Here is a 24628-nt window from a genome sequence, read left to right on the forward strand (position 1 = left end):
TAGGAGGTGTGGTAGAGAGTGATTCTGAGAATGACAGTGCAACTAGAATATTAGGATTGGCTTCTCATGTGTGACTGACAGATTAAATGGTCCATCCAGAGCTGGAGGGTGGATGTGAAAGGAAAGTGCTCTGAAAGGACCAACTCAGTTTTAGACCATAAAATATAGGAGCAGGATAAGTCCATTCAGTCCATTGAATCTGTTCTGCCATTTCACCATGGCAGATCCATTTTCCCTCTCAGCCCTTCCACGTGTTCCTTCAAGCCCTCACCAATCAAGAATTTATCATCCTCTGCCTTAAATTTACCCAATTACTTGGTCTTCATAGTCGCCTGTGGCAACAAATTCCACAGATTCACCACTCAGTGCCTAAAGAAATTCTTCCTCATCTTCATTCTAAAGGGATGCCCCTCTATTCTGAGACTGTGTCCTCAGGTCTTTGACACTGCCACCATAGGAAACATCCTCTCCATCGAGTCCATTTAACATTTGGTAGTTTTCAATGAGGTCCATAAGACTCTGCTTTGCCATTCAGTCACGGCTGATCCCTTTTATTTTTCTCCTCCTCAACCCCAGTTCCCAGCCTTCTCCCCATAACTTTTGATGCCGTGTCCAATCAAGAACTTATCAATCTCTGCCTTAAATACACCCAACAACCTGGCCTCCACAGCTGCACGTGGCAACAAATTCCACAGATTCACCACCCTTTGGCTAAAGAAGTTTCTCCGCATCTCTGTTTTGAAAGGGCGCCCCTCTATCCTAAGGCTGTGTCCTCTTGTCCTAGATTCTCCCACCATGGGAAACATACTTTCCACATTTACTTTGTCTAGGCCTTTCAAAATTCGAAAGGTTTCAATGAGATCCCCCTGATTCTTCTGAATTCCAGTGAGTACAGGCACAAAGCCCTCAAACTCTCCTCATATTGCACGTCTTTCAATCCCAGAATCATTTTCGTGAACCTCCTTTGAACGCTCTCCATTGTCAGCGAATCCTTTCTTAGATAAGGGGCCCAAACTGCTTACAATACTCCAAGTGAGGTCTCACCAGTGCTTTATAAAGTCTCAACATTACATTCTTACTTTTATATTCTACTCCTCTTGAAATGAATGCAAATATTACATGTGCCTTCCTCACCACCGACTCAGCTTGCAAATTAACCTTCAGGGAATCCTATATGAGAACTCCCAAGTCCCTTTGCATTAAAGATTTTCAGATTTATTTCTTCATTTAGAAAATAGTCTATTCTTTTATTTAGCAAACACAAGGAAATCTGCAGATGCTGGAAATTCAAACAACACACACAAAATGCTGGTGGAACACAGCAGGCCAAGCAGCATCTATAAGGAGAAGCACTGTCGTCGTTTCGGGCTGAGACCCTTCGTCAGGACTAACTGAAAGGAAAGATACTAAGAGATTTGAAAGTAGTGGGGGGAGGGGGAAATACAAAATGATAGGAGAAGACTGGAGGGGGTGGGATGAAGCTAAGAGCTGGAAAGGTGATTAGTGAAAGTGATAGAGAGCTGGAGAAGGGAAAGGATCATGGGACGGGAGGCCTTGGGAGAAAGAAAGGGGGAGGGGGAGCACCAGAGGGAGATGGAGAACAGGCAGAGTGATGGGCAGAGAAAAAGAAAAAAAACAACTAAATATTGTCAGGGATGGGGTAAGAAGGGGAGGAGGGGCACTAACAGAAGTTAGAGAAGTCGATGTTCAATGTTCTGGCTAGTCCCACTGACCTCCACCTAACCCATATCCCTCCATATACCTCTCATCCATGTACCTGTCCAAGTTTTTCTTAAATGTTAAAAGTGAGTCCGCATTTACCACTTCATCTGGCAGTTCATTCAACACTCCCACCACTCTCTGTGTGAAGAAGCCCTTCCCCCAATGTTCCCTTTAAACTTTTCCCTCTTCATCCTTACCCCATGTCCTCTTGTTTTTTTCTCCCCTAGCCTCAGTGGAACAAGCCTGCTTGCATTCACTCGATCTATTCACATCATAATTTTATATACCTCTATCAAATCTCCCTTCATTCTTCTACACTCCAGGGAATAAAGTCCGAACCTAAGTCCACCTCCTCATCCAGGTCATTTATAAAAATCACGAAAAGTAAGGGTCCCAGAACAGATCCCTGAGGCACCCCACTGGTGACCGACCTCCATGCAGAATATGACCCATCTATAACCACTCTTTGCCTTCTGGACCCACAAAGCAATGTCCCCTTTGATTCCATGCCTCTTTACTTTCTCAATAAGCCTTGCATGGGGTACCTTATCAAATGCCTTGCTTAAATCCATATACACTACATCTACTGCTCTTCCTTCATCAATGTGTTTAGTCACGTCCTCAAAAAATTCAATCAGGCTCATAAGGCACAACCTGCCCTTGACAAAGCCATGCTGACTACTCCTAATCATATTATACCTCTCCAAATGTTCATAAATCCTGCCTCTCAGGATCTTTTCCATCAACCTACCAACCACTGAGGTAAGACTCACTGGGCTATAATTTCCTGGGCTATCTCTACTCCCTTTCTTGAATAAAGGAACAACATCTGCAACCCTCCAATTCTCCAGAACCTGTCCCGTCCCCATTGATGATGCAAAAATCATCGCCAGAGCCTCAGGAATCTCCTCCCTCACCTCCCACAGTAGCCTGGGGTACATCTCATCCGAACCCGGCGAATTATCCAACTTGATGCATTCCAAGAGCTCCAACACATCCTCTTTCTTAATATCTACACGCTCAAGCTTTTCAGTCTGCTGCAAGTCATCATTACAATCACCAAGATCCTTTTCCACAGTGAATACTGAAGTAAAGTATTCATTAAGCACCTCTGCTATTTCCTCCTGTTCCATACACACTTTCCTATTGTCACACTTGATAGGTCCTATTCTTTCACGTCTTATCCTCTTGCTCTTCACATACTTGTAGAATGCCTTGGGGTTTTCCTTAATCCTGCCCACCAAAGCCTTCTCATGGCCCCTTCTGGCTCTCCCAAATTCCTTCTTAAGCTCCTTCCTGTTAGCCTTAGAATCTGCTAGATCTCTAACATTACCTAGCTCTCTGAACCTTTTGTAAGCTTTTCTTTTCTTCTTATTACAGCCTTTGTACACCACAGTTCCTGTACCCTACCTTAACTTCCCTGTCTCATTGGAACGTACCTATACAGAACTCCACACAAATATCCCCTGAATATTTGCTACATTTCTTCCGTACTTTTCCCTGAGAACATCTGCTTCCAAGTTAAGCCTCCAATTTCCTGCCTGATAGCCTCATAATTCCCCTTATTCCAATTAAACGCTTTTCTAACTTGTCTGTTCTTATCTCTCTCCAATGCTATTGTAAAGGAGACAGAATTATGATCACTATCTCCAAAATGCTCTCCCACTGAGATATGACCAGGTTCATTTCCCAATACCAAATCAAGTACAGCCCCTCCTCTTATAGGCTTATTTACATATTGAGTCAAGAAACTTTCCTGAACACACCTAACAAACTCCACCCCATCTAAACCCCTTGCTCTAGGGAGATGCCAATCGATATTTGGGAAATTAAAATCTCTCATCACGACAACTCTGTTATTATTACACTTTTCCAGGATCTGTTCCTCGATATCCCTGTTACTATTGGGCGGCCTATAAAAACACCCAGTAAAGTTATTGACCCTTTCCTGTCCTAATCTCCACCCACAGAGACTCTGCAGACAATCCCTCCATGGCATCCACCTTTTCTGCAGCCGTGACACTATCTCTGGTCAGCAGTGCCACGCCCCCACCTCTTTTGCCTCCCTCCCTGTCCTTTCTGAAACATCTAAAACTGGGCACTTGAAGTAACCATTCCTGTCCCTGAGCCATGCAAGTCTCTGTAATGACTACCACATCATATCTCCACGCTCTAAGCTCATCCGCTTTGTTCACAACACTCCTTGCGTTAAAATAAACACATCTCAAACCTTCGGTTTGAGCGCATCCCTTCTCTGCCCATCCTCCCTCTCGCACCATCTACAAACTTTCTCTATTTGTGAGCCAACATCCTCTTCCCCAGTCTCTTCAGTTCGGTTCCCACCCCCTAACAATTCTACTTTAAACTCTCCCCAGTAGCCTTTGAAAACCTCCCCGCCAGGATATTAGTCCCCTGGGATTTAAGTGCAACCCGTCCTTTTTGTACAGGTCACACCTGGCCCAAAAGAGGTCCCAATGATCCAGAAATCTGAATCCCTACCCCCTGCTCCAATCCCTCAGCCACACATTTATCCTCCACCTCATCCTATTCCAATTCTCACTGTCGCACGGCACAGGCAGTAATCCCGAGATTACTACCTTTGCGGTCCTGACACCCTATTCCATCTGTACTTCTTTGCCCATTCTCCTAATCTGCCTAAGTCCTTCTATAGCCTCTCTACTTTGTCAGAACATCCTGCCCCTCCACCTATTCTGCTATTGCCTGCAAACTCAGCCACAACACCATCAATTCAGTCATCCATATCAAAGGAGCTTTAGGCCATTCGGCCCTGGACTCTGCTGCACCATTCAATCATGGTTGATTTATTTTTTTATTAATCTTTTTCCTATCTTCTCCCTGCAACAAAATCAAGAAACTATCAATCTCTGCCTTTGGTACGCTGAATGACATAGCCTCCACAAAATTCAATACCTTCTAGCTGAAGAAATTCCACCTCATCTGAGTTTTAAAGGGATGCTCCTTTACTCTGAGGCTGTGCCCTCTTGTCTTTGACTCCCCCACTAATGAAAACATCCTCTCCATGTCCACTCAGTTCAGGCCTTGCAGTATTTGGTAGGCTGGGATGAAAATCTGAGGTTATGTATTGGGGATATTGATCCTACAGGCAGTTGCACCAAAACTTCAGGAACATAAATGCCTGCAGGTGGACTTAACTGCTCCCATTAAGCACATAAGGGAGATGGTAGAGGAGCAGATGCAAGAGAGTGCCAGCGTGTTGACGCAAAAGGCGGAATAGTTTGTTTCTGGGCTGTTATTTAAAACACCCAGTAACATTATTACAGATTGTTCCTGCCCACCCAGATAACATTGTGACCGTATATACTAGTCCAGTATTGACAGGAGTGAGAACAGTATTTTCCTAGAGAATTCCAGCCCACCCTAGTACATTGTGACCTGTATATACTAGTCCGGTATTGGCAGGAGTGAGAACAGTATTTTCCTAGAGAATTCCAGCCCACCCTAGTACATTGTGACCTGTATATACTAGTCCGGTATTGGCAGGAGTGAGAACAGTATTGTCCTAGAGAATTCCAGCCCACCCTAGTACATTGTGACCTGTATTTACTAGTCCGGTATTGGCAGGAGTGAGAACAGTATTGTCCAAAGGGAATTCCAGCCCATCCTAGTACATTGTGACCTGTATTTACTAGTCCGGTATTGGCAGGAGTGAGAACAGTATTGTCCTAGAGAATTCCAGCCCATCCTAGTACATTGTGACCTGTATTTACTAGTCCGGTATTGGCAGGAGTGAGAACAGTATTGTCCAAAGGGAATTCCAGCCCACCCTAGTACATTGTGACCTGTATTTACTAGTCCGGTATTGGCAGGAGTGAGAACAGTATTATCCAAAGGGAATTCCAGCCTACCCTAGTACATTGTGACCTGTATATACTAGTCCGGTATTGGCAGGAGTGAAAGCAGTATGGAGTTAACACCATAGAAAGTAGCACACAGTATTGAAGTTGAACATAACTTACTCTGATAAACTTTATGCACGAAGCATGCTTAATGAAAGAAAGAATAACACAAGGTAGAAACATAAACAGGTTTATAGCTTCAAACCCAGTTTGATTACATAAATAAATAGTGAAACTCACCCCTGAGGTAATAATCACTGACTGAAACCGTTCAAAGACTGGCTTTATGGCGATGGATGGGTCCATGCAGCTGAGAGAGAGATTTCAAAAGCAGAGAATCTTAAAGAGGTTTATTCCAGATAAGATTAAAATTTATTTGTACTTTTCAAGATGGTATTACTTCTCATTCAGTAGATCACACAGCCACCACCAGACAGATTAACGCAATGCTTTACATGGCGTAAAGGTCATAAAATCAAATCAATCCTCCTAGTTGTGGCAATGGGATACACTCATACTTTACCAGTCTATTTATAAATATTTCAGGATGTGAATGCCACTGGCATTTATTACCATCACCGCTGCCCTTGAGAAGGTAGTGGAGAGATAGCTTCCTGAAACAGTGTCATCCTTTTGAAGGTCGGCCCACAACGCTATCGGAAGGTACAATGAAATATTTATGACACCCTTTTCATTATCCCTGGTCATGATATGCTAATAAAAAAGCCGAGATAGCAAGAAGGATCCAGAATGTTAAACCCAAGCTGGGTCCACAGAAAACAAGCCACCACTAACTACACCCACAGAGCCCCAAAGCTCTGATCTGCAATAACCTCATCACTGCCACAAACCCTAAGCTAGTTGTAAGGAGGAAGGTCCCACTGAAGTTAGTTGTTGGACCAGGTTAATGATGGGGAGGGGCAGATTAAAGTGGCAGGATTGAGTGACACAGAATCTCCAGAAACAAGATCTAGAAACACAAGACGGATAATTTCCCACTGCCCCCATGCTAATACTCTAATATTCAAACTAATACCTAACTCCTGACTGCCATTTGGAATTGCCTGACGTTTAGGGGAGGGTAATCATTTTATTCGGCTGAGACTTTCACATCTATAAGTACCTGAATAAACCTTCAACTTCATCACCACATAACAACGCCTACATCTCTGCAGGTGATCAGTGTAATGTTTATAGACTCAGGCCTACCTGAAGTGAAGGACTGGATTAATAACGGTTGGAGTTCTGTCATCAAAGGGTTCCATAATGATGGTAAAACCTTGGACAATAAATAAAAACACTGTGAAACAGAACGCCAAGCTCAGCGAACACAGCAGCATCGATCGCCACCACTCTCTCAGGACGAGAGTCTCCACACTCGTCATCCAAAGTGAGCATTCCCTTATTTTTAAACAGTTATCCTGGCTCCAAGTTCTTTCAAATCAAGTCACGTCAAGTTTATTGTCATTTAACTACATACGTGTATACCACCAAAACAGACAATGTTTCTCCTGACCAAGATGTAAAGCACAGTAGTACACATAACACACAATAACTTAGGAAAGTAAGAGTTAAATCTACAAATGCATTATGCATAGATCAACAAAGTAGTGCATACATTAAATATTGTAGGGTACAGTACAAATTATCTGGTGACACTTCAAATGCAATGGGACAGAGAGTTCAGAAGCCTAATGGCTTGAGGGAAGAAGTTGTTTCCCATCCTAACTGTTCTTGTGTTTATGCACTGGAGTTTCCTGCCTGATGGTAAAATGCCAAAGAGGATGCTGAATGGAAGGGTGTGATCCTTGATAATACTAAGTCCCTGTGTATATAGTGCTCCTGATAAATGTCCCCAGTGGATGGTAGGGAGAACCCTATGACCCTCTCCCTTTGGTAAATTAGGAAGTCACTGAAATCTCCATTGAGCTGGGCAATGGAGATGCTGATAGCTGTGTAATCTCCGATGAATGGTTGTTGTCCTCCATCTGACATTTGACAGGATTGAAACATCAGTACAGAAACTAGACAGCCATAGATTAAGTAAGCTGTGATTTCATAAATTGAAGTACTGAGTACAGGAGATAAGATGTTAAGTTGAAGTTTTATAAAACATTGGTGAGGCCTAATTTGGAGTATGGTGTGCAGTTTTAGCCATCAAATACAGGAAAGATGTAAATAAGGTTGAAAGAGTACAGAGAAAATTTACAAGAATGTTGCCAAGACTGGAGAACCTGAGTTATAAGGAAAGATTAAACAGGTTAGGACCTTATTCCTTGGAACGTAGAAGATTAAGAAGAGATTTGATAAGAGGTATACGAAAATATGAGGGGTACAGATAGGGTAAATGCAAGAAGACTTTTTCTACTGAGGTTCAGCAGGACAACAAGAAGTCATGGGTTAAGGGTGAAAGGTGAAGAGTTTAAGGGGAAGATGAGGGAAAATTTCTTCACTCAGAGGGTCATGGTACCTTCCTTTCACCTTAGTAGAAAGCTTCGGTCTTGGTAGGGGTTAGATTCTTTTTTTTGTAATAAGTTAGCATATTTCAATATAACTATTGATTAAGTTACATGAATACGGGGTAATGACATTGTTATTATGAACAGATATAATGTAATTGGTAGTTTTTTTTAACTCTTTTTTGACCTTTTATATACACTTTCTTGTACTCTGTATTCTTCTGTGTAGAAACTAATAAAAATATTGTAAAGAAAGAAAAAGAGCGTCATGAGTGTGTGGAATGAGCTGCCAGCGCAGGTTGTGCATGTCAGCTTGATTTCAATACTTAAGAGAAGTTTGGTGCAGGTACATGGATGACAGGGGTATGGAGGGCTATGGTCCTGGTGCAGGTGGATGGGAGTAGGCAGTTTAAATGTTTCGGCACAGACTAGATGGGCCGAAGGGCCTGTTTCTGTGCTGTACTTTACTATAACGAGAAGCTGTGGGCCAACAAGCCCAGTCACGTCTCTTTAGCTTTGTGTGTGTGGCCCATCCATGGAAACACCCACCTTCCCTGAGATGCCACTGTACTGCCTCCAGAGGGAGGGCCACTGTCTAGGATTCCGGAGGAAAATTCCATTCCCTGGCTGTGATTCCGACAGCCTCCCATTGTCTAAGTCACACAGCTATCAGCATTTCTAACAAATTGCCACTACCTTTGGTGTAGGTGCTGACCAATGTAGCAAAGTTAGAGACAAGCGTGATGGCTGAAAAGTCAGTGAGGTCTGCAATTTCCAATGTCCGTAGTAGTGATCGTAATCGCTCAGCACAGAACCTGAAAACAAGGGAAAAAGGAACATCAGAGAGGTAGCAGAACCACAGAAACCGGATGAGGCTGACCCAGGGCCCTCAGAGAAGATTCCCCAATTTCCTGCAGGGAACATGGCTCTTCAGAACAAAGAGAAGAAACTTCTCCCCCTGTGGTTTTTTGAAATTCTCCACCCAGTAAGGCCATGGGAGTTCAACCTTTAGAGGATGTTGCCAGGTCTGGAGGATCTGAATTATAAGGAAAGATTGAATAGGTTTGGACTTTATTCCTTGGAAAGTAGAAGACTGAGAGGAAATTTAATAGAAGTATACAAAATTATGAGGGGTATAGGTAGGGTAAATACAAATAGGTTTTTTCCACTGAGGTTGGGTGGGACTTCAACCAGGGGTCATGGGTTAAGGGTAAAAGGAAAAAAGTTTAAGGGAAACATGAGGTGAAACTTCTTCATTCAGAAGGTTGTGAGAGTGTGGAACGAGCTGTCAACATTAAGTGATACACGCGAGTTCAATTTCATTGTTTAAGAGAAGTTTGGATTAATACATGGATGGTAGGGGTAGGACCATAAGACCATAAGATATAGGAGCAGAATGAGGCCATTTGGCCCATCAAGTCAGCTCCACCATTACATCATCTTATTTTCTTTTCAGCCTCAATCCCCTGCCTTCTCTCGTATCCCTTCACACACTGACCAATCAACAATCTATCAACCTCTGCCTTAAGTATAATAAAGACCTCCTCCGCAGCTGCATGTGGCAAAGAATTCCACAGATTAACCACTCTCTGGCTAAAGAAATTCCTCCTCATCTCTGATCTAAAAGGACACCCTTCTATTCTGAGGCTGTGTCCTGTGGTCCAGGATTCTCCCACCATAGGAAACATTCTCTCCACGTCCATTCTGTCAAGGCCTTTCACCATTCAATAGCTATCAATGTCATCCCTCATTCTTCTGAATTCTAGTGAATACAGGCCCAGAGCCATTAGATGCTCTTCATGTGACAAGCCATTCAATCTTGGAATCTTTTTTGAGAACCTCTTTTGAACCCTCTCCAGTTTCAGCACATCCTTTCTAAGATAAGGAGCCCAAACCTGCTCACAATAATCCAATGAGGCCTCACCAGGGCTTTAAAAAGTTTCAACATTACATCCTTGCTTTTATATTCTAGTCCTGTTGAAGGGAATGCTAACAGCGCATTTGCCTTCCTCACCACAGACTCAACCTGAAAATTAACCTTTAGGGAATCCTGCACAAGGGCTCTCAAGTCCCTTGGCACCAGAGTTTTTTATATTTTCTCTCCATTTAGAAAGTAGTCAAACCTTTCACTTCTTCTACCAAGGTGTATTATCATACATTTACCGACACTGTATTCTATCTGCCATTTCTTTACACATTCTCTTAGTCTGTCTAAGTCCTTCTGTAGCCTCTCTACTTTCTCAACACTATCTGCCCCTCCACCTATCTTCATATTGTCACAATTTGGCCACAAAGCCATCACTTCCATCATCCAAATTATGGACATATAACGTAAAGAGAATCAGTCCCAACACAGACCCCTGTGGAACACCACTAGTCACCAGCAGCCAGTCAGAAAACATGCTCTTCGTTCCCACTCTTTGCCTCCTGCCACTTAGCCACTGCTTCATCCATGCTAGAATATCTCCTGTAATACCATGGGCTCATAGTTTGTTAAGCAGCCTCATATGTGGCATCTTGTCAAAGGCCTTCTGAAAATCCAAGTACACATCAACTGATTCTGATTTATCTATCTTCCTTGTTACTTGTTCAAACAATTCCAACAGATAAGTCAGGCAGGATTTTCCCTTGAAGAAAATATGGAGGGCTATGGCCCTGGTGCAGGTCAACGGGATGGCTTAGCTCAGACTATATAGCTCAAAGGACTTGTTTCTGTGCTGTACTCTTCTATAACTCTATGAAAGGAAAACTTTCCAGACTTACTTAGAACAGGCAAGAAAAAAAGATTGATATTTTTGTATATTATAAGAACCTAGTGACATGGAGTCAGGGCAAGAAATTGGAGGAGGTAAAAGATTCATTATTATATTGAGGGGCTGCAAGGGGCCAAACAGCCTGCTCCTTCCATGTAGACCTCAGGGCCAAGAAAGCTCACCAACATCCCTACTCCTACAGGAGGCTAAAGAAATTTGGCATGACCATGTCAACCCTTACCAGTTTTTAATCGATGCACCATAGAAAGCATCCTTTCTAAATGGATAACATCTTGGTATGGCAACCAGATTCAGAATCGGACTCAGAACCAGGTTTAATATCACCGGCATCTGACATAAAATTTATTGAATTGCAGCAGCAGTACATGCCAATACATAATAGAGAAAACTAACATGAATTACAGTAAATATATATCAGGCATTGCTTCTTGAAAACCATAAAGTATAGGAGAAGAATTAGGCCATTTGGCCCATCAAGTCTGCTCCACCAGTTTCTCATGGCTGCTCCATTTTCCCTCTCAGACCCAATCTCCTGCCTCTTCCCCATATCCTTTCATACCCTGACTAATCAAGATGTCCTGCATACTACAGAGGCTAGTGCCCATGATGGAGTTGATAACGTTTACTACTCTCTGCAGCTTATTTCAATCCTGTGCAGTAGCCACCACCCCCCATACCAGATGGCAAAGCAGCCAGCTAGAATGCTCTGCACAGTACATCTGTAGAAATTTGCGAGCATCTTTGGTGACATACCAAATCTCAAACTCCTCATTCTCAGTTACTCTACACGTGATCGCAAGAAACTGCAGAGATGTGAACACAGCTTTGCCCATCACGGAAACCTGTATCCCCTTCATGGACTCTGTCCACCCTTCTCGCTGCCTCTGTAGAGAAGCAAGCATAATCAAAGACCCACCCACCCCAGACATTCTCTCTTCTCCCGTCTCCCATCAGGCCGAATATACAAAAGCCTGAAAGCACATTCCACCAGGCTCAAGGACAGCTTCAATCCTGCTGTTGTGAGATCGGATAAGATGGTCTTTTGATCTCACAATCTACCTTGGGTCTGGACTATATCTTTTATATGGCTGTATATAGTGCATTTTATATAATGCAATACATAGTAATTGAAATAAAAACCCTGTGAATTACAGTAAATATGTATATATATAAAATAATTAAATTAAATAAGCTGTGCAAAATAGAAATGAAAAAGTAGAGAGGTAGTGTTCATGGGTTCATTGGCCATTCAGAGGGTAAGTAACTGTTCCTGATTTGTTGAGTGTGTGTCTTCAGGCTCCTGTACCACCTCCCTAATGATAACAATGAGAAGAGGGCATGACCTGGGTGATGGTGCCCTTATGGTTAAATGGCAATTAAACTTGAATTGAATTGTTTGATCTTGCACCTTATTGTCATTTGCACTGCACTTTCTCTGTACACTTTATTCTGCATTCTGTTATTGTTTTACCTTGTTCTAGCTCAATGTGCTGTGTAATGAATTGATCTGTATGAACAATATGCAAGACAAGCTTTTCACCTCAGTATATGTGACAATAAGCCAATTCCAGTTTTCAGTTCAGCCTCTGAATACGAACGAGACCTGGCAGCAATTTGATCAGCTTTATTTTCCTTTACCCTTCCCCCTTTTTCCTGTTCCCCACTCTGGCCATTTACCTCTTCTCCTCAACTTCCTATCACTTCCCCCTGGATCCCCTCCCCTTCCCTTTTGCCTCTCCTATCCGATTCTTTCTTCTCCAACACTTGGCCCTTCCCACCTACCTGACGTCACCTGTCACCTTCAGCTAGCCCCCTTCCTCTCCCCCCCCCCACCTTTTTATTGTTTATTTCCCCTTCCTTCGCAGTCCTGAAGAAGGGTCTTGGCCCAAAACACCGACAGCCGTCTCAGGCAGAGCAGCTGCTGTACCAAGCCGTGATGCATCTAATTTGGATTGTTTCTATGGTGTATTGAGGGGTACAGCACTCAGCCAACACTTTCTCCAGAAGTACCAAAGCACTTCTAGTTAGCCTCTACCTGCAGCAAACAGTGATGGCTGGTCTTGTTCACAGTGCTCACACCCTGTGCATGAGCCATTAGCGCAGTGGTTAGCACAACACTTTACAGTACAGGTGACCCAGGTTCATGTCCCGCCGCAGCCTGTAAGGAGTTTGTATGTTCTCCCCGTGACCTGGTTTCCTCCAGGTGTGCTGGTTTCTGAACGAGTGGGTCTTTGCTTCAGCTGAGGAGCAGATCTGGACAGCAGAGGAGGAGAAAGGGGAGAGTGTAGGCTGGTTACTCCACAATTCTTGTACCTGAGGGGTTTCCTTTCAATGCAGACCTTGTCAAAGATGTCCTTCAAGAATGAGGAAGGATTCTCTGCCACTACGTGGTGTACCCTCAGGCGAGACTTTAGATACTCCAAAAACCGCTTCATAAACCCAACAAAATGCTCGGCAGTGCGGATACTACCTGGGACAGCCTCTAGAGCCAAAGAAATAGAAACACTTGATCAGTTAAACACATCCTCCCTGATATCAATACTCACACTTTCAACAAAGAGTTGCCAAGACTTCTGAGGGGTGGGACGGGTAAAACTCACAACACTGAGAGGAGGGGCTACTGGAGAGTTATGTGGGAAGGGAGAGAACATGAGAAGACAGGTGGAGAGTGGGAGGAAGGCAAGGATCAGGGGGCAATACTAGGAAGTGAGGGAAGAGGAGGGGCATGGAGGGTAGGTAGAGGAGACGAGGTGGTGCAGTGGTGAGGCTGAAGTTCTAGCATACGGGAGAGAGGAAGGGGAAGGGGATTTGTGTGAACCCAGTAATGGGAGGCAGAAAGTAGCACTGTCGGGAGAAAGAGAAGCAGATGTTGCTCCTTTGGCCCCTCATGCCTTCTCCCCCATTCAGCCAGATCTTGGTAGATCTTCTCCTTCATAATGACCTTCTAGCTAAATTCATTTCCTTCAACTCCCTGGACATCTAGAAATCTATCGGTCTTTGTCCTGAATATACTCAGTGACAGAATCTCCAGGGTAAACAATTTCAAACATTCACAGTTGAAGAAATCTCTTCTCCTCTGTTCTGAGTAACCATCCCTTCCCCCTTATCTTGAAATGATGGTCGGTGATCTAGACTACCCCAAGCAAAGGCCTGTTAACATTTTAGAGCTTCATTCAGATCGTTGCTGACTCCATGAGATGGAGGTCCCTGATTTAAACACCCTACCCAAACCCTCCCCGAGCAATGGTCAGTAAACACTGGAGATTCAATCAAATTGTTGCTGATTGGTCGGCAGAGGTGCAGCAAGTGAAGGAGTGAGTGCGGGGATTGGCTGAGAAGGTAAGCTCTTGGGAGTCTTTTTTCTGTTGTTTTCAGCAGCGGTTGATTTGAAAACCGGTTGGGACCAGGCTGCAACACATACCTTCGAGGTCGGCAGAGGCGCAGCAAGTGAAATGAATTAGTCAATTTATCAGCCAATATAAGCAAGGTTTGCTCACAGGGAGCGGCCTTGTAAAGGGAAGTGCTTTGTGAGAAAAGTGTGAGTCTTTGGCTCAAGAGCCTTTGGCGAGGAGGCTGAGGGAGGAGACTATGCCACAGTTGGAGAGGGTGAGAAGTGGTGAAGAAATGACAGGTAAACTGTGATGCTGCTACAACTATGGAAAGTGTGTCCAGGTTCCGCTCCTGAAGGACCGTGCTGGGGCACTGGAGAGGCAACTGGATTACCTCAGGTTCATCCGGGAAAACGAGAGTTTTCTGGACAGGACCTACATTGGGATCGTTACACCGAAGACACCAGAAGAGAGAAGGACGGCAATGATGAGGAAGGGATGGGTGCTTGGAGTACAGGAGACCCCGGGGGATGTACCTCTTGAAAACAGGTTCACCCTCTTGGAAGCTGTCGGGACAGAAGACCCTGCCAGTCGGACAGGTCTGCAAGTCAAAAATTGACACTGAAGCAAAGCCGAGGAGCCATGGTGATAGGGGACTCCACAGTGAGAGGTACAGAAAGGGGTTTCTGCGGCAACAGGTGGAATTTAAGGATGGTGTGTTGCCTCCCTGGTGCAAGGATCCAGGATGTCACGGACCGATTGCAGGGCATCCTCAAGGGTGAGGGTGAACAGCTGGAAGTGGTAAAGCATCTCGGCACAAATGACGTCGGGAAGAGGAAAGACATTCTGCAGCGTGACTTCAGAGAACTCAGAAGAAGGCTGAAAAGCAGAACCTCCAGGGTGGTTATCTCCGGTTTGCTTCCAGTTCCTTGTGCTGGTGAGGGCAGGAACAGGGAGATAGGGGATCTGAACGTGTGGCTGAGGAGCTGGTGCGGGAAGCAGGGATTTAGATTCTTAGACCACTGGGATCTGTTTTGGGGTAAGGATGAATTGTACAAAAGGGACAGGTTGACCTTAACAGGCGGGGGACCAGCATTCTGGCAGGCAGGTTTGCCACTGCTACATGGGTGTGTTTAAACTAATAAGTGGGGGGGAGGAGATGAACTGGAAATATAAGGATGGAGTTAAAGGGAAAGAGAGAATAAGAAAAGTTAAGAAAGACAACGGGGCAGAAAGCTCAGGAAGGGATTGGAGAGTATGGCTATGTGCAATAGGAATTGGTGTGAGAGGTGAGGGGAGTAATGGATTAAAAGTATTATATATGAATGCACGAAGTATAAGAAATAAAGTGGATGAGCTTGAGGCTCAGTTGGAAATTGGCAAGTATGATGTTGTAGGAATAACAGAGACATGGCTTCAAGAGGACCAGGGCTGGGAAATGAATATTCAAGGGTATACGTCCTATCGAAAGGACAGACAGGTGGGGTGGCTCTGTTGGTGAGGAATGAAATTCAGTCCCTTGCGAGGGGTGACATAGATTCAGGAGATGTAGAGTCAGTATGGATAGAACTGAGAAACTGTAAGGGCAAAAAGACCCTAATGGGAGTTAACACGAGGAAATCAAACAACAACACACACAAAATGCTGGTAGAACACAGCAGGCTAGGCAGCATCTATAGGGAGAAGCGCTGTCGACGTTTCAGGCTGAGACCTTTCGTCAGGACTAACCAAAAGGAAAAATAGTAAGAGATTTGAAAGTAGTGGGGGTAGGGGGAAATGTGAAATGATAGGAGAAGACCGGAGGGGGTGGGATGAAGCTAAGAGCTGGAAAGGTGATTGGCGAAAGTGATACAGAGCTGGAGAAGGGAAAGGATCATGGGACAGGAGGCCTCAGGAGAAAGAAAGGAGGTGGGAGGAAGCACCAGAGGGAGATGGAGAACAGGCAAACAACTAAATATGTCAGGGATGGGTTAAGAAGGGGAGGAGGGGCATTAACGGAAGTTAGAGAAGTCAATTTTCATGCCCTCAGGTTGGAGGCTACCCAGCCAGCAAATAAGGTGTTGTTCCTCCAACCTGAGTTTGGATTCATTTTGACAATAGAGGAGGCCATGGATAATGGGAGTTATCTACAGGCCCCCAAACAGTAGCCTGGATATAGGGTGCAAGTTGAATCAGGAGTTAAAATTGGCATGTCGCAAAGTTAATGCTACGGTTGTTAAGAGGGATTTCAACATGCAGGTAGACTGAGAAAATCAGGTTGGTACTGGACCCCAAGAAAGGGAGTTTGTGGAGTGCCTCCAAGGTGGATTCTTAGAGCAGCTTGTACTGGAGCCTACCAGGGAGAGAAAGCAATTCTGGATTCAGTGTTGTGTAATGAACCGGATTTGATAAGGGAACTCGAGGTAAAGGAGCCATTAGGAGATACTGACCATAATATGATAAGCTTTAATCTACAATTTGAGAGGGAGAAGGGAAAATCGGAAGTGTCATTATTACAGTTGAACAAAAGGGACTATGGAGCCATGAGGGAGGAACTGGTCAAAGTTGGCTGGAAAGATACCCTAGCAGGAATGACAGTGGAACAACAATGGCAGGTATTTCTGGGAATAATACAGAAGGTGCAGGATCAGTTCATTCCAAAGAGGAAGAAAGATTGTAAGGGGAGTAGGGGGCGACCATGGCTGACAAGGGAAGTCAAGGACAGTATAAAAATAAAAGAGAAGAAGTATAACATAGCAAAGATGAGCCAGAAACCAGAGGATTGGGAAACTTTTAAAGAGCAACAGAAGATAACTAAAAAGGCAATACGGGGAGAAAAGATGCGGTATGAAGGTAAGCTAGCCAAGACTATAAAGGAGAATAGTAAAAGCTTCTTTAAGTATGTGAAGAGGAAAAAATTAGTTAAGACCAAAGTTGGGCCCTTGAAGGCAGGAATGGGTGAATTTATTATGGGGAACAAGGAAATGGCAGATGAGTTGAACAGGTACTTTGGATCTGTCTTCACTAGGGAAAACACAGACAATCTCCCAGATGTAATAGTGGCCAGAGGACCTAGGGTAATGGAGGAACAGAAGGAAATTCACATTAGGCAGAAAATGGTGTTGGGTAGACTGATGGGACTGAAGGCTGATAAAACCCCAGGGCCTGATGGTCTGCATCCCAGGCTACTTAAGAAGGTGGCTCTAGAAATCGTGGACGCATTGGTAATCATTTTCCAATGTTCTATAGATTCAGGATCAGTTCCTGTGGATTGGAGGGTAGCTAATGTTATCCCACCTTTTAAGAAAGGAGGGAGAGAGAAAACAAGAAATTATAGACCAGTTAGCCTGGTATCAGTGGTGGGGAAGATACTGGAGTCAATTATAACGTGGACATCTTTGGACTGTGGGAGGACCTAGAAGAAATCTATGAGGTCACAGGGAGAATCTCCAAATTCCTTACAGGCAGTGACGGGAGTTGAACATGGGTCACCCGTATTGTAAGACATTGTGTTAACTAATATGCTACTGTGCTGCCCCCAGGTAACAGTCTCAGGTAAACATCTCCCAGATAATTCTCTCAGGTAAACATCTCCCAGATAATGCTCTCAGGTAAACATCTTGCGCTTTAACCAAGTATGCACAGCAAGTGAAAGCAGCTCCCACTGCACCTTGTAGTATTTCGTCTGGTAATACTGGATTGGCTAAATAGACATCCGTTTCCCTGGCAACATGAGCTTCCTTCAGACCCTCCACCAATTGCCGGTATTCCTCCTTCAGCTTGGCAGCATCTGTTTCCTTTAAGCTGGAGAGAAAAATAACAGTTATTCGGGGACGAATATCAAAATTCAGTGCTACAGAATTGTCAAATACATGGGAAAAGGCCAACTCCATATTTAATCACCTCGAGACAAACATGTAGAGAATGCCTTGATTTGAATCACACACTCTGACTGTAGGCTACACCTTGTGAAAATTGGAATCATTTCCCACGACACAGGCCTTTGGGTCCACGGAGTCTGCATCGACTCACCCACTATCCATTTACACTAATCCAACATTCAAAAATTCTAAGACCATTTATTATCAAAGTATGTATGCAGTATACAACCCCAAGATTCATCTTCCCCACAGCCATGAAACAAAGAAAATCCACGGAACCCATTCAAAGAAAAACATCAAACCCCTACCCCACCCCTATGTGCATAAAAACTGCACAACTGGCACAAAAAAACCAAGAGCTAAAAACACAGAATACAGAAGATACAGAAGGCACAGAGTCGACTGTACTTCCTTAGAAGGTTGGCATCATTCAATGTCTGTAGTGAGATGCTGAAGATGTTCTATAGGTCAGTTGTGCAGAGCGCCCTCTTCTTTGTGGTGGCGTGTTGGGGAGGAAGCATTAAGAAGAGGGACGCCTCACGTCTTAATAAGCTGGTAAGGAAGGCAGGCTCTGTCGTGGGCAAAGTGCTGGAGAGTTTAACATCGGTAGCTGAGCGAAGGGCGCTGAGTAGGCTACGGTCAATTATGGAAAACTCTGAACATCCTCTACATAGCACCATCCAGAGACAGAGAAGCAGTTTCAGCGACAGGTTACTATCGATGCAATGCTCCTCAGACAGGATGAAGAGATCAATACTCCCCAATGCCATTAGGCTTTACAATTCAACCGCCAGGACTTAAGAACTTTTTAAAAGCTATTATTAATGCTTTTTGAGATAGTGATTTAGATGCATATCATATTTTTTACTGAGTTAAGTATTGTATGTAATTAGTTTTGCTACAAGTGTATGGGACATTGGAAAAAAAAAGTTGAATTTCCCCATGGGGATGAATAAAGTATCTATCTATCTATAAAACCAAAGGAATCCAGGCATATTCAGTTCAGCTCAGTGTTTGCGCTCTTTTCTCACTGCTGCCATCAGGTGGATGGTTCAAGGGCCTCACCACCAGGTTCAAGAATAGTTACCGTAGATGTCGGATTATAAGCCGCTACTTTTTTCCCACATTTTGAACAGCTTTGAACACTGCGGACTTTACTACGGTGCGGCTAATGCATGGTTTTTTTTCATGCCGCCAAAAACATTTTGCCTCGTAACAGTAGACCAATAAAATTGATGAGTAGTTCACAGAGGTCCAATGAAATTGTACGATAAATCAAGCGCACTTTCACAATTAAATTATTGTAAATCAGTCATTTGTACTCACCCTCATCAACATGGAAAACACTCGAAGAAAAGCATTGTGCTGCCTTTATGGCAGTTATTTAGTTTATAATATTTTCGCTTAGTAATTCATTTGTTAGTATTTTCTAGTTAAAGTTAGAAGTGTTTTAAGTATATTTGTTTTCTGTACTACATCCCGGGATGCTATGATGTCACATCCGGTTTCGCCGCGTGTTGTGGGAAATACCGGTTTGCGATAAACGGGAAGGTGGGGGGCGAGCGGCATTAGACCCGAGCGAAACGCTGCTTTTAAGTTAAAGGCGATCAATAACTTTTCCTGGTAGGCTGCAGTATATATATTTTTTACCAGTCGTTATGGGTGCACTGTTCAGTAAAAAAGTATACGCAACGTAATTTGTGTGTTACCGATACGTATGTATATTTAAAAGTAGCCGCGTTACAGGCACGGTTCGAAAAAAAGCATTTGCAATATGTATTTGTTTATGTTACCATATGGATTTAATTAAAAGTTAAAAAATCCTCACGTGTAATATCTTTCTGTGTAAATATCTCATATTACAACGTGGGACACCTGCGGCCTAAAATCCGCTGCGGCCTAAAATCCGGTGCGGCTTGTACAAGTACAAAATTGATTTTCTTTCTAAAATTAGAGCCAGCGGCTTTTAATCAGGTGCGCTCTGTAGTGCGAAATCTACGGTACTTCCCCTCAACCATCAGGCTCTTGAACAAAAGGGACAATGGCACTCACTTGCCCATCCTTTGAGATAATCCCACAACCAATGATCTCACTTTAAGGACTCTATCTTGTTATTTCATGTTCTCGTTATTTATTGCTATTTACTTACATTTACATTTGCACAGTTTGTTGTTTTCTGCACCCTGGTTGATCTTTCATTGATCCTTTTATAGTTACGATTCTATAGATTTGCTGAGTATGATCGCAGAAAAGTGAATCTCAGGGTTATATGTGCTGACATATCTCTGATAATAAAATTTACTTTGAACTTTTGAACTTTAGTTTTAAGCTCTGAAATCTATAGAGGAACTCCTGGGTCCCAACTCAATTGACACCTAAAACCTAAATTATGGTCCTGTTACAGTTACTATTTCATAGATTTGCTGAGAATGCCCACTGGAAAATGAATCTCAGGGTTGTATATGGTGTCGTATATGCACTTGGATAATAATATTTACTTTATCTGCAGGCCGTCCCCATTCAAAGACACCCAAAATAGCAACAAAGAAATCTCTTTCTCATACCCTCCACATTGTCATCAGTTCCCCTATGATTTGATCACTCACTTGCAAATGCACCTTATCTTTGGAATGAGGGAGAAAGTCAGGGCGCCTGGAGGAAATCTACATTGTTCCAGGGAGAATGAACCAACCCCACACAGTGAGCATCCGAGGTCAGGATAGAATCCAGATCTCCAGTGCTTCAAGGCAGTGGCTCAACCAGCTGTTGCATTGTGACGCCTTGTTTAATCCTACCTTCATGTCTTGGGTGAGGATTTTCGGCTACTCGTTAGAAGGAGCAACAATCTGCTGCAGGAATTCAGAAGGCTGAGCGGCAAAGTCCTGATGAAGGGTCTCGGCCGAAACATCGACTGTTTACTCTTTTCCCATAGGTACTGCCTGGCCAGCTGAGTTCCTCCAGGGTTTTGTGTGGGGGTTGAGCATCAGCTGTGCGAGGAAAGGAACTGTCGACTTTTCTGGTCGAAATCCTTGATAATTGTATCAGGATTAGTGCTCACCCGTCCCAACCATCTCTATATTATATTTTACTGTTTCCCAATCACTATAATGTTCTAAACACAAGTTAAGACTACAGATACTAGGAGTCCAAAACAAAACACACTAAATGCTCTCGAAACTCAGCAGGTCAGGCAAATTCTATGGAAATGAATAAACAGTTGACATTTCAGGCTGAGACACTTATTCAGCACTGAGAAGAAAGGGAAAAGATGCCAAAATAAGAAAGTGGGGAGGAGAAGGCAGCTAGCTGGAAGGTGATGGGTGGGAAAGGACAAGGGCTGGAGAAAAAAGAATCTGATAAAAGAAGAGAGTGGACCATATGAGAAAGGGAAGGAGGAAGGGACCCAGGGGGAATTAATAGGCATGTGGGAATAAGTGAAAGGTCAGAATTCGGAATACAGGAAGAGGGGAGGGGGAGGAAATTAGTTTACTGGAAGGAAAAATCAATATTCATGCCATCAGGGTGGAGGCTATCCAGACAGAATATAAGGTCTGGCCTCCTTATAAGGCCTCCTTCACCCTGAGGAGGCCATGGACCAACGTGTCAGAACGGGAATAGGAACTGGAATTAAAATCTTTAGCCATCAGTAAGTCCAGCTTGTGGCAGATGGAGCGGAGGGGCTCAATGAAACAGTCTCCCAATGTACGTTGGGTCTCACCAATATAGAAGAGGTCGCATCGGTAGTAATGGACAGAATAGACTACCCCAGCAGATTCACAGGTGAAGTGCTACCTCACCTGGAAGAATTGTTTGGGGCCCTGAATGGAGGTGAGGGAGGAGGTGAATGGGCAGGTGTAGTACTTAGCCCGTTTGCAGGGTTAAGTGGTGGGAGGGAGATTAGTGGGGAGGGACGAATGGACAAGGGAAATGGAGGGAACAAATCCTGTGGAAAGTGGAGGGGAGAGGAGGTAAAGATATGTCTAGTGGTCTTCAGTTCTGTAGCATTTTCTCCTTCTTGTGCTGAGCTAGCTTAATCTCATATAAGTATCTACAACTCACTTCAGTGCTCCTGCAAAGCACTTCCACATTCTCACATTTTACACTGATCCTAGATTTCAACTTTGCCCCTGATCCTGTGCTGTTTGCCCTTGTTAACTTCTCAGCACTTTTGTGACACTCCCTTGTTATATAGTGCCTAATGCCAGGACCTGCCTGTTGCTGAATCCAGCTGGGATAATAGCAACAGCTTTACCTAGACTCCTCCAGAGAATCACCACCTTGTCCTTGCGCTTGGAGGCCTGCGTGCCTCAATGACCTGAAGAGCTATGTTGGCCGGGGTCAAGACTCTTAGTAGGGTCACCAATGCCAAACAGATAAAAAGGATAGAGGCCACAGACTAAGAGAGATCCACCAGTTTTGAGCTTCACCTTAGGGCTAACAACCCTGACTGGTAAAACAAAACTGTTACAGAAACATCAAATGAAGAATCCTCTACATCTGAGTGTGACGGTATTCCTGAATCTCCATACAGGATTTGCTTTACTGACAGTAGTGACAACTGAGGGGAAGCTACTGACATGACAAAGGAAGCCCTGAACACTGCCAGAGACGGAGGACCTTCCTTGCTGCCCCAAACACCCATGGCGTAACGGGCAGTAAGTTGCGTAGGCCAGCCACATCTGTAGTTGGCTGACTGTTCTCTATAGCACTGGCTGCTTCAGCCAGGATGAGAAAATAGGAAGATGCTGATTTAAAAGTGGGATTAGTGACTCACTGCTGAATGGTCCTTTGTAGCGTTTCAATGTTGTTCTGACATTGATCCAAAGTGCGGCGGGAAATATTGACACTCATTGAATCGATGCACACGTTATCTGTTAAGGGAACAGACAAAGAGCATGTTAAAAAGTATTGGAATTTTCCTTTGCTCCGTGATTCCTTTGTCCATTCACCCCTCTCCACTAATCTCCCTTTTGACACTTAACCCTGGAAGCAGCCAAAGTGGTACACCTGGCCATTCACCTCCTCTCACACCTGTATTCAGAGCCCCAAACAGTCCTTCCAAGTGAGCCAGCACTTCACTTGTAAATCTGCTGGGGTCATCTGTTGTGTCTGTTGTATCTCATGCGGCCTCCCCTACACTAGTGAGACCTGTTGTAAATTGGGAGACTTCTTCATTGAACACCTCGGCACCATCTGCTGTAAGCGGGATATCCCGGTGGCCAAACATTTTAATTCTGATTCCCATTCCCATTCTGATGTGTCAATCCTCTTCTGCCAAGATGAGGCCACCCTCAGGGTGGAGGAGCAACACCTTATATTCCATCTGGGTACCCTCCAACCTGATGTCATGAGTATCGATTTCTCCTTCCGGTGAACAAATTCCACCCATCCCCTTCCTTTATTCTCCACTCTGACCTTTTACCCCTTCTCACCTGCCTATTATTTCCCCGAGTCCCCTCCTCCTTCCCTTTCTCCTATTGTCCACTCTCCTATCAGATTCCTTCCCTTCCAGCCTTTGAACTTTCCCATCCACCTGGCTTTACCTATCACCTTCCAGCTAGCCTCCTTTCCCTCCCCCCACCTTTCAATTCAGGCATCTCCTCCCCTAACCTCTTAGCCCTGATTAAGGGTCTTTGCCAGGAACGTCGACTGTTTACTTTTTTTCCCCCATCGATGCTGCCTGACGTGCAGAGTTCCTCCAGCATTTTGTGTGTGCTGGTTGGGAACTTCTTTCTTTAAATTTGGAGGTAAATCAAAGATGAAGGAGAATGAGAAAATCAAAGGATGGATACTCCAGCTTGAGGACTGGAATCTCATCTCAGGGGCTGAACTTCAAACAAGAATCTAACTCCACAGTGGAAAAGTACCTCAGAGTATCCAGCTTACTCAGGCAAGGTGAGGGACACTGAGTACACTTCTGAATTTGGGCCTTTGAGGCATATGGTCTGTTACAGAAGAAGGCAGCTTTATTCCAAAATTCACTGGCCTGATTGCTGTTGCAGGATATGTCTCTACCAAAGGAGGCATAAGGCGCTTCTTCCCTCCGCTAGCCTACAGGTCACCCTTGGGCAAGGTGTAGCAGCTGCTTAGCTACTACAGCCTCCCCCCCCCCCCCCCCCCCACCCCATTCAGGGTCATGTGAATCCACAGGAGCAGGCGGCGGGTAGTCATATGAGCAGCTGGTGCATGTCACAAGTCCTGGTTATGCGACCACTGATGCCACCTCTGAAGAGTATAGATAATGGCTGGGGTGGGGGGGGGGGGGGGTCACCCATCTTATAAAGACACTGCCCAGAAGAAGACAAAGGCAAACCACTTCTGTAGAAAAATTTGCCTAGACCATGATCGCGCATATTATACGATGCAGCACATAATGAATGAAGTTGCTGTCCCTATACCTCTGATTCTGATACTGAGTACAAACTGGAAAAGGCACCATTCAGGAATACACTGAATATCATAAACACAAGAGTCCGCAGGTGCTAGAAATCCAAAGCAACACACACAAAATACTGAGGAACTCAGCAGGTCAGGCAGCATCTATAGAAACGAATAAACTGTCAATGTTTCAGGCCAAGACCCTTCATCAGGACTGAGAAGGGAGGG

At 44.2% G+C, this 24628-nt stretch overlaps 1 protein-coding gene across 1 annotated transcript in view; it reads right to left on the reverse strand.

Annotated features, from left to right (window-relative positions):
* Nucleotides 1-24628, reverse strand: part of ercc2 (excision repair cross-complementation group 2) — an 88484-nt gene that overhangs the window by 37350 nt on the left and 26506 nt on the right. Inside the window, exons 9-14 of the mRNA XM_073063758.1 lie at nucleotides 22797-22893; nucleotides 17812-17945; nucleotides 13147-13315; nucleotides 8756-8874; nucleotides 6810-6879; nucleotides 5841-5910 (exon numbers count right to left, since the gene is read on the reverse strand). Of these exons, the coding sequence (XP_072919859.1) occupies nucleotides 5841-5910; nucleotides 6810-6879; nucleotides 8756-8874; nucleotides 13147-13315; nucleotides 17812-17945; nucleotides 22797-22893 (659 nt within the window). The remainder of the gene's footprint in view (nucleotides 1-5840; nucleotides 5911-6809; nucleotides 6880-8755; nucleotides 8875-13146; nucleotides 13316-17811; nucleotides 17946-22796; nucleotides 22894-24628) is intronic.

Source organism: Hemitrygon akajei, chromosome 12, assembly GCF_048418815.1.
Source record: "Hemitrygon akajei chromosome 12, sHemAka1.3, whole genome shotgun sequence".
Lineage (NCBI taxonomy): Eukaryota > Metazoa > Chordata > Chondrichthyes > Myliobatiformes > Dasyatidae > Hemitrygon > Hemitrygon akajei.